This window comes from Apostichopus japonicus, chromosome 19 (assembly GCF_037975245.1).
Source record: "Apostichopus japonicus isolate 1M-3 chromosome 19, ASM3797524v1, whole genome shotgun sequence".
NCBI classification, from domain to species: Eukaryota; Metazoa; Echinodermata; class Holothuroidea; order Aspidochirotida; family Stichopodidae; genus Apostichopus; species Apostichopus japonicus.
The window spans coordinates 9,966,468-9,979,680 of record NC_092579.1 but is presented as its reverse complement, the minus strand read 5'-3'; the positions used below and the strand labels follow the sequence as shown (position 1 = coordinate 9,979,680).

Here is a 13,213-nt window from a genome sequence, read left to right as displayed (position 1 = left end):
CCTCATTGATCTTTAGAAACAAAAATCAACTTCTTTGTACAGCAATAAAGGTTTCTTTCTTTGGTGTTACAGAAATAGTCCAACTTGGGCGATAGAAGGCCTTAGTATCCGTCCCCTGGAAAGTATAGTAATTTACTACTTCTCATTTCAATGCTTCTACAACTGGATGATGGATTTGATCAAAATCCTGGCTTGAATGCAATGACATCTGCTTCACATGTATGCTAAACTTGTCTCTCTAAGAGCCGAGAGGAAACGTTTCATTAAGAGTATAATTTGGGACATTAAACTTAGCTTCATAGGAAGGAAGTCCCTTTTTGGCCCAACCATGTTCAATTCAAAGGCATTGAACATATGGTGTATGCAGGTAGCTTCTGTAGAGACTAAGGTATATATATATATGCATTCCCATCAATTAAGAAACTCTCCAATTATACATGTGATTCTTTGCAATCAGGGTAAGGGTGTGTACTGTAATTTATTGGAAAATGAAAAGAACTGTGTACAACAGCTCTATCAATTAATACAAGGAGCTATGCAAAATGACATAGTTATTTGATTTTAGTTTTATAATATTGTGGGACTAGAAAGGGCTTTCTGGTTTTTCGTTAAGTGTTATAGTTTGATGCCGCCACTCAGGGGCTAATATGATGTGCTGAAGGGATATGCAGAGGTATTCCTTCACAATTTCTCCACTACAGTCAGTAGTTATTAAACTTTCTGTGGACAAGGAGACTTGGTTTCACTCTAAAATCAGACCTGTACTGTATGCCCTGGCCCTGGGCTCGAGTCTGTCTGTACTCCCCATGGAATTGATTTGTGCAGCAGTACCCTTGGATACAAACAGAATTATGTAAGACATGAATAAATTTGAGCAATACCATGCAAATATATGCTGGGTGCAGGGTAATTTACCAGGGCCCTCAACACCCACCCGGGAGGGGATGGTACTTGTGCTTAACTTCTACAATTGATATATACATGCAGCCAATCTCAAGGTATTTATATGAACTCCCCTCAAAGGCCTGGTAATAGTTTGGGGCAGAGGGGGAGGGGGGGGGGGAGATGTAAGTGTGTGGGGAGTATTCTAAGGAAGATACTTTAAAAAAGATCAAACAATTGTGTAGCATGGTGAAATTTGGAACCAATGTACTGGTCACATTTAGTAGCTTTGTTCTTGGAAGTGTTGAAATGTTAATCCAATGACGGTGGATGGACACTGAGGTACACTATATTTTAGTGGATCACGGTACAAATAGCATTGCCAAGGAAGAGGTGAAGACAAATACACCACAATGCATAAGTAATTAAGATTAGTTGATTTGTAGGTTTGTTAGCTAGCTGACCATTCTGGTAGATTCTAGCATATTGCTGGATACCCACCAGCCAGCAACCAGAATTTCATCATCCATGTTTAAGGGTTTTATAGTTACAGAAGGAGCAATAAAAATCCGGTCTGTTTGAGTCGTCCAAATCTTTCATTGACATAGCCTGAGTTGCCCATGATCACCTGACAGAGAGGCTTGCTGATCAGAAGAGGATGGGAGGTAACTCAATCAGGAATCTGTGGTGGTTTGATGGGATATGAGCTGATAGAGGTCATGTGCTGACCACTGTTTATTGACCAGACCGTGGCAGTATTACTGCAATGACGGACTTGACCAATGACCAGTTGAGTTTTACCTAAAGCTTAATCTGTAATAACTCACACCAAATATTACAGACGTGTGGCTTGTACATTTTCAAGAGGGGAATCTTCAAGAAGTGAGTGCAACAGGAAAGGGGTATGGGAAGGGGCAGGGGTAGGAGGGAGAGAGGGAGGGAATGGAGTCAAGAAATAAATGTGTTTGAACTGTTATGTCATAATCAGTGAACTTGAGATTACTATAACGAAAGCTGTATGGAAACGCCCCTCCCCTCCTCTCTACCCCCCCCCCCACACACAAACACAACAATAACCCATAAATATGCTACAAAATGAGATAATGGTCACTGATCGACACAGATTTTAACAAGAACATTTTACAGCTGTCCACAAAGCAGCTTGTTTCATTTTAACATTTTATTGTCTTATTTGACCCTCCCTTCCCACCCACCCTCAATATCTGGAAATATATGTCTGGAAATATATATATGGAGAAACCTACAAAAGGGTAATTTTGAACTTTTTTTTGTTGGGATAACAGTAGTAACCTTGAAACACCCGGTTTGACATACTGCTGACATGCACACTGAGTTATCGAACTGAGTACCAGGAAGAAATTAGACCAGAAACCCTCTGTGGAACACATTGCATGGATGATGATGGATAAAAGAATGTCAATTGAAGCGATGACGTAAATACCGATTTAAGCACCCCCACAATTATTGTTTAGTTTACACTGTAAACACTACAACCTCTGTGACTAGATAAGAGTTTGAATCCACATGTGTGTGTTGGTTGGTCAGTCTGTTTTACCTCCATGGTCAGTGTAAGCTGGGTCACTATAGGTAGGTCGGTGAATGTATAGATCTGTGAGCTAGGTATAGTCCTTCTTAGTTATTTCCTTATCAGTTATCAACAAACTGTGATTGAATGGGTTATCAAAGTATTTAGCTACCTAGAGACCCTGGATGGGATGGATTCATGGTGTGATGTGTAATTGGGAGTTAGTCTTGGTGTAAACACTGAAAAAAGTTACCCTGGGAAAAGGAATAAGAATGAGATTCACGAACAAAGATATAAAGAACAATAGTGGTTTTAAGTCAATAGAGAATGAGGAAGCTCTCCCATCTTTCTTTGCTCTGTTGCATTTGTAACAACTTTCCAGTCTTCTGTTCATTCATCTGTCCTGCCTCTTCCCCCCTTTTCACTATTCACAAATGAAACCTCTCTTAATTACTCCAAGAAGTTGATGATGATAGGTAGCCTGTGATGTCATCTCCTACAGATGTTATTCTAAAGATTTATTTTCTTGTTATAATATTGTCAGTGAGTTGATTTTCCTTGGTTTGAAATGTGATACATTTGAAGTATTCGTTTTATACTTGGCACAATGTTCTGTTCATGTAGAATTTTACCATTTATGTAGTTTCTTTGTGAGAATATTATTCTCAGTGGATAAATGATTTGTTTGAAAACTTAAGACAAAAACAATGACATTTTCAGTTCAGTTGTCATGGTGACATCATCAGATAGGCCTATCTCTGTTGTTGCTAAATGAGCATTCAGGAAATTGCAACATAATTTTTTTTAAATGATTTTATTTTCAACAGCTCACAAAACAGAATTAGGTTGTGGTTTTGATCTAATGATACGGAAACGGAAACAAAAGTCTAGAACATTTTCGAAGCCATGAACTTCATGAGCCATCAGAATATTGCTGTAAATGTAGGAAGCTTCAAGGTTTTTGCTGCATGCAACCTTAATGCTTATGAATGATATATAAAGAATACTCACGGTTCAGATTTATAGAAATGAAACTCGGCTATTATCATTTACTTTTGTGATTTAGTTGTTATTGAAGATAGGCAGCTAAGGTTATTCTTTGTATACTTAATGGGATTAATGGTTTCCATGGGGATTAGTTTCAATGGGATAAAGAGTTCCCATGGTCTTTTGTCCGAAAGAACAAGTCAAATATGGACACCAAAGAAACATACTAGATAGTAATTGAAAATCAAAATTATGTTTGGTATTCATTATTTTTTTTTGTATTGATAAAAGTGATAGTTATGATCTTTTTGTTGGAATAAAATATATGACAGCATTTAAAATTCACATCAGTTATCATTTTTAAGGTGAACATCTTCCCCTCCCCCTTTCCCCTCCCCTTTCATCCCATAAAAAAAGAAATAAAAATTAAGTAACAATTAATCATTGCAGCCACCCCCCCTCCCTCTCCCTGGGTTCAAACACTGGGAGTTGATATTATCGCTGTGTTATCATCATATATGTTTCCATTATTCCACACAGCATAAAGTTCCATCACTTCAAAAGAAAAGTGTAAAACACATAAATTTATTTAAAAAAGACACATCACAGAAATATGGATACAAAAAATATCAGCTTATCTTTTTCAAACAAATCACGGATTACCAACTTAAAAGGTCAAATATTGCACCCAAAATACTCATAAGTTAAACAAGTTCATTCACACTCACATTCCAGGAAGTAGTTAACCACCACATTCAAAAGATCTTCCTGTCCCTACCTCCCCATCCCAACTCCCTGTATTCACCCCCCTCATTCCCCCTCTATATATTCTATCTTTTCAGTTATTTAAAGCAAATTTACATCAATTCTAGCAGATCAAAAAAATAACAGAATCAAATTTTCTTCTATAACCAACATTTGATAGCTTAAATGTCTTTTGTAGCAAATTTACCATTGATGTATGTGTCCCTCACTGCATTTAAATTCATACATAGAATTTCTAATTAAGAAGGCCTGATTGTTGACATACTAGCAATCATACTTCCCTCTGCGGTTTTCCATTGTTTGTATCTCTCACCCTTGTGATGATAACTATAAACATTATTTGATCATGACACCGTTGAGTCAATTTGTAAACACCCGATCGCATCACCCAATCAGAAAAGTTAGGAAACTGGTGGCGGTATTTACGATTGAGTTTAAAAAAAAAAGAACATCGAAATCATTTAAATAAAATATATAGAGACGCAATGCAGTTCAGTAACGTGAAAAGAAAAAACAAAGTTTAATCATTTAGCATTTAATGACTTCATGTGCGGCTCGGTTTAACAGCGAGAAAAGTATTGTTCGTTCCGGAGATATTATGGTTCAAAAGTCAAGTTGATGAGGGGTGAGGGTGATGCTCTTATAATAGGGTCCCTGCAGAAGATTATAAATATTTTTTTCCATTTTTTTTAAGGTGATAAATATGAACTATTGTGATTGACATTTTGATGATATTAGACATTTAATCACTTCAGAAATAGCATTTGTAAATACCACCGTAGAGTACGTCTAAACTTTTTACATTGGCGCCTCTGTCACATAAAACAACATGCATGTTGTATTGGCAATAAACACCATTGTATAAGTCTCAACGGTTTAGTTACATGACCCACCCCCCCCCCCCACCCTCAACTGCCACACACACACACTCAAATTCCACTTGATGCTTCTTTTTAAAGCCTTTTAGTCGGGATCTCCAAAAAGATAGGGAATGGAACTTTCGGCTTAACTTGACCACTCACGTCGTCATGTCCTTTTAGTGGATCGGGACAGACACACTTCGACACCTTCGATATAAATTTTGCCTACTTAGGTCGGGTCTGTGTTAACTAGCACTTACACATTCGCCTGGTCCGACGGCCGGAGGAAAGGTGAAGTAGCCACGCGGGCAGCGTAGGCAGGCAGCATACACACTTTGAAGCAGGTTCCCCTTTGTGTATATAGGCATATAGAAGGAATTGGCTTTCCTCCAAGTTGTCTGTATCGATCGGTGAGATATGACAATAGATGTGGTTGTACATACCCCCCGGTGCGTCTGCTTACTAACTGCAATTAACGCTAACCTATGAAGGGGCTGAAGAATCGACATCAACAAATGCTGGCTGGTCGGTCAATGGCCACATTCGAAAATCATTCAATGTAGGTAACATGGCAAGCCTATTGTGCAATAATAAGAAAAGAAACTCAGTTTTTCGAGGGAAAACAGAATTTATCAAAAACATTGTTTCTCAGGTTGAAAAACTGAGGTGTAGAACCCTAACCCACTTCCTGATATTTTGTATAATTTAATAACAGGTGTGTTATAATTGATTTAAAGATGCCATACACTGTAAATTGTGGTCTGTTACCGTTCGATCGCGGCTCATAACATCCGTAAGTCTAATATATTTTTTGCTATAGTTCCATTTTATATTAATTAATACTTCAAATGATTTAAAATCAGCCTTAAAACGACTTTTTATTTTTTGAGTATATGAATAGACATTTATAAAGAAGGCAGGGCCAAAAATTGACGGGGGCGCTAAACCTGTTATCGTTTTCAGTAGACTTTGTATGCACTGTAACTAGTTAGGATGTGTGTTTCCTTATTCTATTATGTCTGTTGCACGGGATCACTATCATCCCTTTGTTAATGTTCTGTCACGTTTGAGTTTGTAGATTAGTTAATATTATTGCTCTTTCATATCCAACCTTGTATCTCCTTCATGGGGATTAAAAAATCAACGATTATTGTGTGACGTCATGCCTTGCCCTATACTTACCGTGTGTACAAGATGGATGGGAGTAAGGTGCGTGTCTAATGCAAACAGGTTATTGGAAATCAATAAAGGCTGTCACAGAATGGTGTTTTCTACCTCACTAGAGGCCATTGTTCCACATATCAGGGTTCCATTGCGCATTGCTATAGCCCCGGTAATTTACTGGTGAACGGTAAACGGAAGTTCGGCGATCTGTGTCGAGAACAGGCTTTTCGTAGATAAGCCAGAAATGGTCTGGTTGGTGATCATGGAAATATGTCAAAATATGACAATGATGAATGCACTGACAGTTGCGATAATCTTGTAATGCTAGTACCACTCTATACTGTCCTGTCATGTTATGCTTCAAATCACTTGTACTGACAGTATGAACAGTTCCGAACCTCCATCTAATATGAACAGGATATTCATACTGTCAGTACTGACTAGTGCTCTGATGCGTAACATAAAAGTAAAATCTAAAATAAAAGTAAAGTCTAAAATAAAGTTCCAACTGGATTTGAATCTTCATATGAAAAAAGAGAAGAGTGTTCAGAATTTGATAGCTTAATTTTGATAGATATAGGAGAACTGGAATACTGGTGAATGGGGGAGGGGTAGGGGGGTGGGAGGGACTGACGATCACCTCAGTAAATATTCCCAGTCACACTGGTAACATAAGCTGGCTATTGATTTCAATATTGATTTCATTGAAGATGATTATACGTTTTACATTATTAAGTCGCATCACCTTCAAGTAAACTCTTTATTTAGCCGGCGATTTAAATTTGCGGTCGGGAATGAACATGGTAACTCATATAGTAGAGCGAATGAAAGATGACGTAACGTTTCCATGGTAACGATTAGAATAGTCTAATTGTCCTTGCCAGTGAGTCCTGTCGTACGGAGCCTATACACCTTCCATATAAATCACATATATATCTATTAACCCTAACGAGATAGAAATGACGTTAACTTTACATCCTGAAGTAACTTGACGTAATAAAACGGTAACAGAAATCTCAATTAATTCCACCGACTTCGCTATGCCACAGGAAACGGCTTGTTAAAGTCTAATTTCCGAACACAACCAAATTCAATGTCTCCAGAGTGTGTTTTTCTTCCGCTAAGTAAAACATAACCGGTAGCTAGGTTACCGTGGTAGTAGAGGAGGCCTTTAGGGTACACTAATAGTAACTTCTTGCAATGGCCAAGTTAACAATGATCGTTGGATATATGACGTAAGTGTAAGGATTGAGTTTGTGTTTGGTGGACCAGGAATGCCCTTACTTTTCTTGCACACCAAGCGCATTCTTTGCAACTCAAAAATGTCTGTTAAGTCAATCCACATTGTAAAAATCAATTTAAATATTTATACACATATATGATCTGATTCTGTCGGTCGCACATACGTCACTTCCTGTAAACCTTGCATTACGTAATATGGCTGGAGTGAAACACTGTAGCGTGGGGTAAATTGCACGTGTGTATATCATGCTGAATCATGGTTTTCGCAAAAATCGTGACATTCCTTCATTCCACTGCAGGCTTTGGGTCTACATGGTTTCTCAATAGTTCAAGACTATGCCTCACGTACAGGATAATCGTTGAAACAAAAGCGGTATAACAAATAACTGGACGTAATGTTAACGCTGCAGTACCGTAGTAGCTCAATCGTCATGAAGTGTTCCTGCGTTTTGGGGGAGAGGGGGGGGGGGGGCGGGGGCATTCGTATGCCTAGCGGTCTTCGCATGCAGAGCACTTGTCCATTTCTTTAGGCGTTCTGAAAGCGTTTAAAGGATATATTTAATATATATATCTCACTGATTCGCAATATTTAGGCATAATTATGTAGTGTTTAAGTTAAATTTGCATAGACGCACATGTACAACATGTTTTTTCTCTCACTCCATTCGTTGCGACTCAGTGACCTAAGGTCATAAGGTCACGGAAAACCCGAATATACGACCGACATATTAATTAGTAAAGTTTGGCGTGGCTGCAAGATTGATAGCAAATGAACAATATAACCATGCTAGATATAACCAACACTACTATAAACTAAAGCAGTGAACCTTTGCCAGATACAACCACGTGACTAGGTTATATAGGGGCCTAGGTGTAAACAATACGATGAAGCAAGTACAAACATGGCCGTCGCGCTGTTATTAAATATTACTTGTATTTTTCATATTTTCCAATTTGAAATATGGTCCACGTGACTTCTCCAGAATATTTTAGTATTATACCTATCGATCAAGATTACAAATCAGCCGATAGGTACTAAGTTAGTCCAAACTAATGCGATTTAGGACAATTATAACATTATAGCCTATGCCACATTTTCATCGCTTCAGTTATACTTATATCCACGACTTGGAACATAGCGGTGATTTGGCGATTCAATCAGGACCATAGCGTTCTGAGTTTCTTCCAAATGTCTTGCATATTATAACATACGAATGCAAGGTATTATTAACAACAGTTTAAGGTTGTTCTACACAAAATGTAGTTACATTGATAGCACTAATTTGCATGTTAACCCCATAACGTATAAAACCAATTCACTCTACATCCCTCCCTAGGGCGAATATTGGCCAATATTTGTGTTCTCCTCCCCCATGTTCAAACTCTGGATGAACGGTGGAGACAGTTAAGATATGACGACTTGGGATTTTCAGGGCTGCACATATTATTACGGGCACCATTTTAAACCGGTAACCGCGGGTAACCGCACCGCCTGAAGAGAGTAGTGAGCACGAAACGAAGCTGATATCACTGTCCTGGTATATACACTGTCCTCTGCTCGGATACATTGCGGTACAGTGTGATCTACCGAAGTATAAACATGATGTAAGCCAAGGTGCTGAGAAGCGGCTACCTCAAAAATGTGAAAGGTCAAAACGGACAAACGGGAGTTAAATGCTTCAGGAAAATCTATAATAATAAATACGTAGAAATTAGAAAATAAAATATAACATTTTTTTCCAGTATTTTATGCCAATTTTATTTCGTGTAAATTTAACACTATGCACTTTTTTTTATTTTTTTAGAGATTTTTGTGCCAAAAAAAAAAAAAGGTTATCAAACATGGCACTAGGTATAAATGCTGGAGTAAAGCTAATTATGGATTTATGTAATCACTATAAGTAATATAAACAATAATTTGCATAGAAAATTCAATATTTTATATATATATATATATATATATATATAACGGAGGAAACGACTGACAAAAAGACTCACAAAGTAGATGGATCTTACTATTCATTACCATAATAATTCATTAACCACATTCCCCTTTCCAAGTTACATTCGATGTACTCAATAGACAAATATTCCAAAATGAACGAGTTATTTATTTCTCTCGCCACGAAAATATAGAACCCTTCCGCTATTTTGTAATACCGTTACCTATCCATGTGGCTCCTACCCATGTACCTTCTCCTTGGGCATACCGTGTGCGTCTGTACTAAAATAGGTCACATCTGGTCAAATAAAAACACAGCTAACACGTTTTCAAAGTTGCGATCATTTTTTTTGTGTGTGTTGAGCATCTTATAACTGTCTTAAAGTGAACATGAAAATTCAATTCAAACTTGCAAATGACGAAACGTCTGAAAGATAGATTGCTTCTGCCAGCCGTTTTGATTATATCTGACCGATCCTGATACTCCGTCAAACAATGCTGCCCTGATTTATTATCTTATGGGAGGAATATTTTGAGAATAATTTAACTACGCACGTGCGTGTACGTAACTAATATATTGAAGAGTAATGCAGATTAATTCCGCTCGTTCTGTAACTACAGCCTATAGTATTCGAGAATATTGAACAATATACATTTTTTTTTCTTTTGCTGTGATCTCTATACTTTGATAAAGCGATGTTAATTCTTTGAAGTTAAACAGATGAATAGTATAAATTATTATTATTTTTTTTTTAATAGGTACCAATTAATGACCACAATGTAAACCTTTGTAAGGAAAATTAAATTATTGTATATCCTTTTATCAGATGAAAAGAAAAATTACTTAAGTACTGTTATGAATTTAACTCATTGAAAATCTCCATTTACTACCCGAAAATGTTTATTTACATTATTTCAGAAATAATGAGAAATTTTACATGTCCATCTAGTTACGGTTACAATTATCTAAGCCCCCCCCCCCCCCTCCAACCCCAATGACAGTAAACCTCACAGAGGTACGTATGCAAAATGTCCCTGAAACCGCGATTGACCATATCATTGCCAACATCCAAATCAATAATCCAGGATTATGTATCCGGATAATCGGATTCGGCTAACAGGTTCGAGTAATCGTCATAATAATTACGTCACTTACTCTTCAAGTACTGAAAATTGCAAAAGCATTTATCGTTAACAGATTTGAAAGTTCGTAACTTCATCGATGTTGTGTCGTTTTTGTTGTTTCAAGTTGGCATTTGTTTGTGGGTGAATGTTTACTCGTGTTATTTATAATAAACCAAACAAATGTGTAGAATAAACGACAGAACGGTGATATCAATAATTAACAAAAGTCGTAAAATAAAAGACATTTATGTTAAACACCATGTATCTTTGTGGTATTTTATGTTTTAAGGTAAACAGCCTTGCAAAAATTGTTTCCCTGTCCAGTTACGAGGTAGATATTTTGTCAGCAATACTCAATATTTATCATATATAACCTTTGCATGTTATGGATTTATATGTTTCTTTCTCTCTCCAGTACATCGAAGAGAAGTTAACCTAAGCTTAACTACTACCACGTATATTTCTTCAAATCAATTTTGCCCGTCTTCATGTTTATTATCACAACTCGCTACCTTTTTCACGTCATTCTATTTAGACGTCCAATGTTTAAACATAATAATAACACACAATATATCTTAGTCCTCAGTGAAGAAGATTTGACTATACTCTTTCGATAAACATCGTCACAACCGTGATTCTACTTCGGTGTGTCTTCGTAATGTACTGTTACGGTGCAGCGATACTCTTTCGATGTCTGGCGGTCTTTCTTGCCAAACCGGTCCCCTCATTTCGGTATTTTCTGTCATGTCCCTTTGCTCTTTCTCAGCTTTTGCACTCACACCTGAAAACCCCGGAAGTAACCTTGTCGTATGAAACCGTTTGAAATCAACAAAATGTCTACCGTTCGTTTCGTAAATAATGTTATCGAATTCTTGTCCCCAGAGAATTTCATGTGGTAAAAACGAAGTTCTTAGTTGTGTCGTGGTTCCGGTGGCCTCAACTATGCCTTCAAAAATGGCCACTATTTCAAATTCAGAGAAGGACAGATCTTCTCGCGATATATCGTATAGAGGGCTCTCTTCGTCAATCACGTGAGTCACAAGTAACGGCCAAACGAGAAATACTCTATCCAATCCTGTGTCGTGGCCGATGTTCATATCGAAAACACGATATGGAAAGAATGAACCTTCCTTTGTTATATGATGACGTAACATATGCAATCTGACGTGGCCTTCCACGATTGGGCTTTTAACTCTAAGGTCACCGACCCGGAAGCTGAATACTAACTTTCCATCTTCTCTGTTTATGACCGCTTGCTTACTAAACATTAGAGTATTAGCTCGTAATTTCGGCCTGCTAAATTTGCCGATGAATGTACCTATTACGAAAGCCTCCAAGAACTGAGCGCAAAGTGTTTGTAAGATTAAGACGAAGATAGCTTCTCCACATTTCTCGGTCGGGGACCGAAATCCAAACCCGATTGTCGTCTGCGCTTCTATACTGTATAATAAAGCCGATTTCCAATCGTAAAAGTTTCTAAAGCAAGGTCTCCAGTCGGGATTGTCAAGATTCGCCAAGTCTCCTCTTAACAAAACTATCACGTAATATATAGCACCAAAGAACAACCAGCTGCAGAGGAAACATGCCGAAACAAATAAAATGTTATATCTCCACGGTAGATCAACCGATGTTGTAAAAATATCTCTCAAATACCGAAAAATCCAGCAACGTACCCTGCTATCAAATTCCACGTTCAAGTTCCCTCTTTTGGTTATCAATCTCGTACTTTTCCCAGGAACCGGAGAACTTCTAATCGACAGGTTGGAGGATCCGATATGTGACGTCATATCTACATGGTTGGTAGATTGATGGTTGAGTTTCACCAGGTGATTCAAATCGCTGTGGTTATTGGCCTCGCTGCAGAAGCTAGTGTTTTGTAGGCTTTGACTATGACGAAAGTCAGACATTTTGTGAAGGAAAAACACTTTAAGCCAAGATCATTTACGGCCTCGCTTTTACAGTTGATAACTTACTGATGTATAAGGATTTATATCCTACCGTCCGGAAACGTACTCATGTGAAAAGCTCTTTCGGAACATCGAACTGGCCTCCGAAACGCCGAAGATATTTCCGAACAGAAACACATTTCATCGTTCCGTAGTCATTAGTTTGTGCAATAATCAACGGAAAAAACAATTCGTATACTCAATTGATACTAAACGTTTTAGCTAATAAACGAAATATTCTAATTAGCTTCTTCTTTATGACGAAGAAAGTACCGTAACGGTTTGTGAATTCCAAATATAATCCGGGTATAGGAGTTAAAAAAGGAGCCGCCTGCAAACGTCGAGAAACGGACCTCTGTGTATTGGAAAAAGAATCAACGATATTCAATAAAATTTAGCCTTTACTCGTAGGATATCCTTCCTCCGGAAGAAAGAAAAACAGACAGAATTTAAATACAACTTGTTTGTCTTCAAAATCAGAAACACTATTCAGGTTATGCGGTCTCTTCATGTACCTATTACTCAATCCATACTACATCATCAATAGCATAAGGACGATGTCATTTTCTACATAGGTAACCTCAAATTGTATTTTGAAAATCTCGCTTAAATATTAACCTGATAAGAAATATTAATACATGTCATATAAGTTTATCTTGGAAAATTTAATAATGAATACACATATGTCACATTAAGATGGGAAAATCTCACAATATGAGTGCCAACTTAAGATTCATGAACAATCACATAAATA

At 37.4% G+C, this 13,213-nt stretch overlaps 1 protein-coding gene across 1 annotated transcript; it reads right to left on the bottom strand.

Annotated features, from left to right (window-relative positions):
• Window positions 1–10,987: 10,987 nt before the first annotated feature.
• Window positions 10,988–12,978, bottom strand: LOC139959636 (ATP-sensitive inward rectifier potassium channel 12-like). Its single transcript, XM_071957420.1, has one exon. It carries the CDS (start codon window positions 12,418–12,420, stop codon window positions 11,137–11,139), a length of 1,284 nt encoding a protein of 427 aa, XP_071813521.1. The 5' UTR covers window positions 12,421–12,978; the 3' UTR covers window positions 10,988–11,136.
• Between the last annotated feature and the right edge of the window lie 235 nt (window positions 12,979–13,213).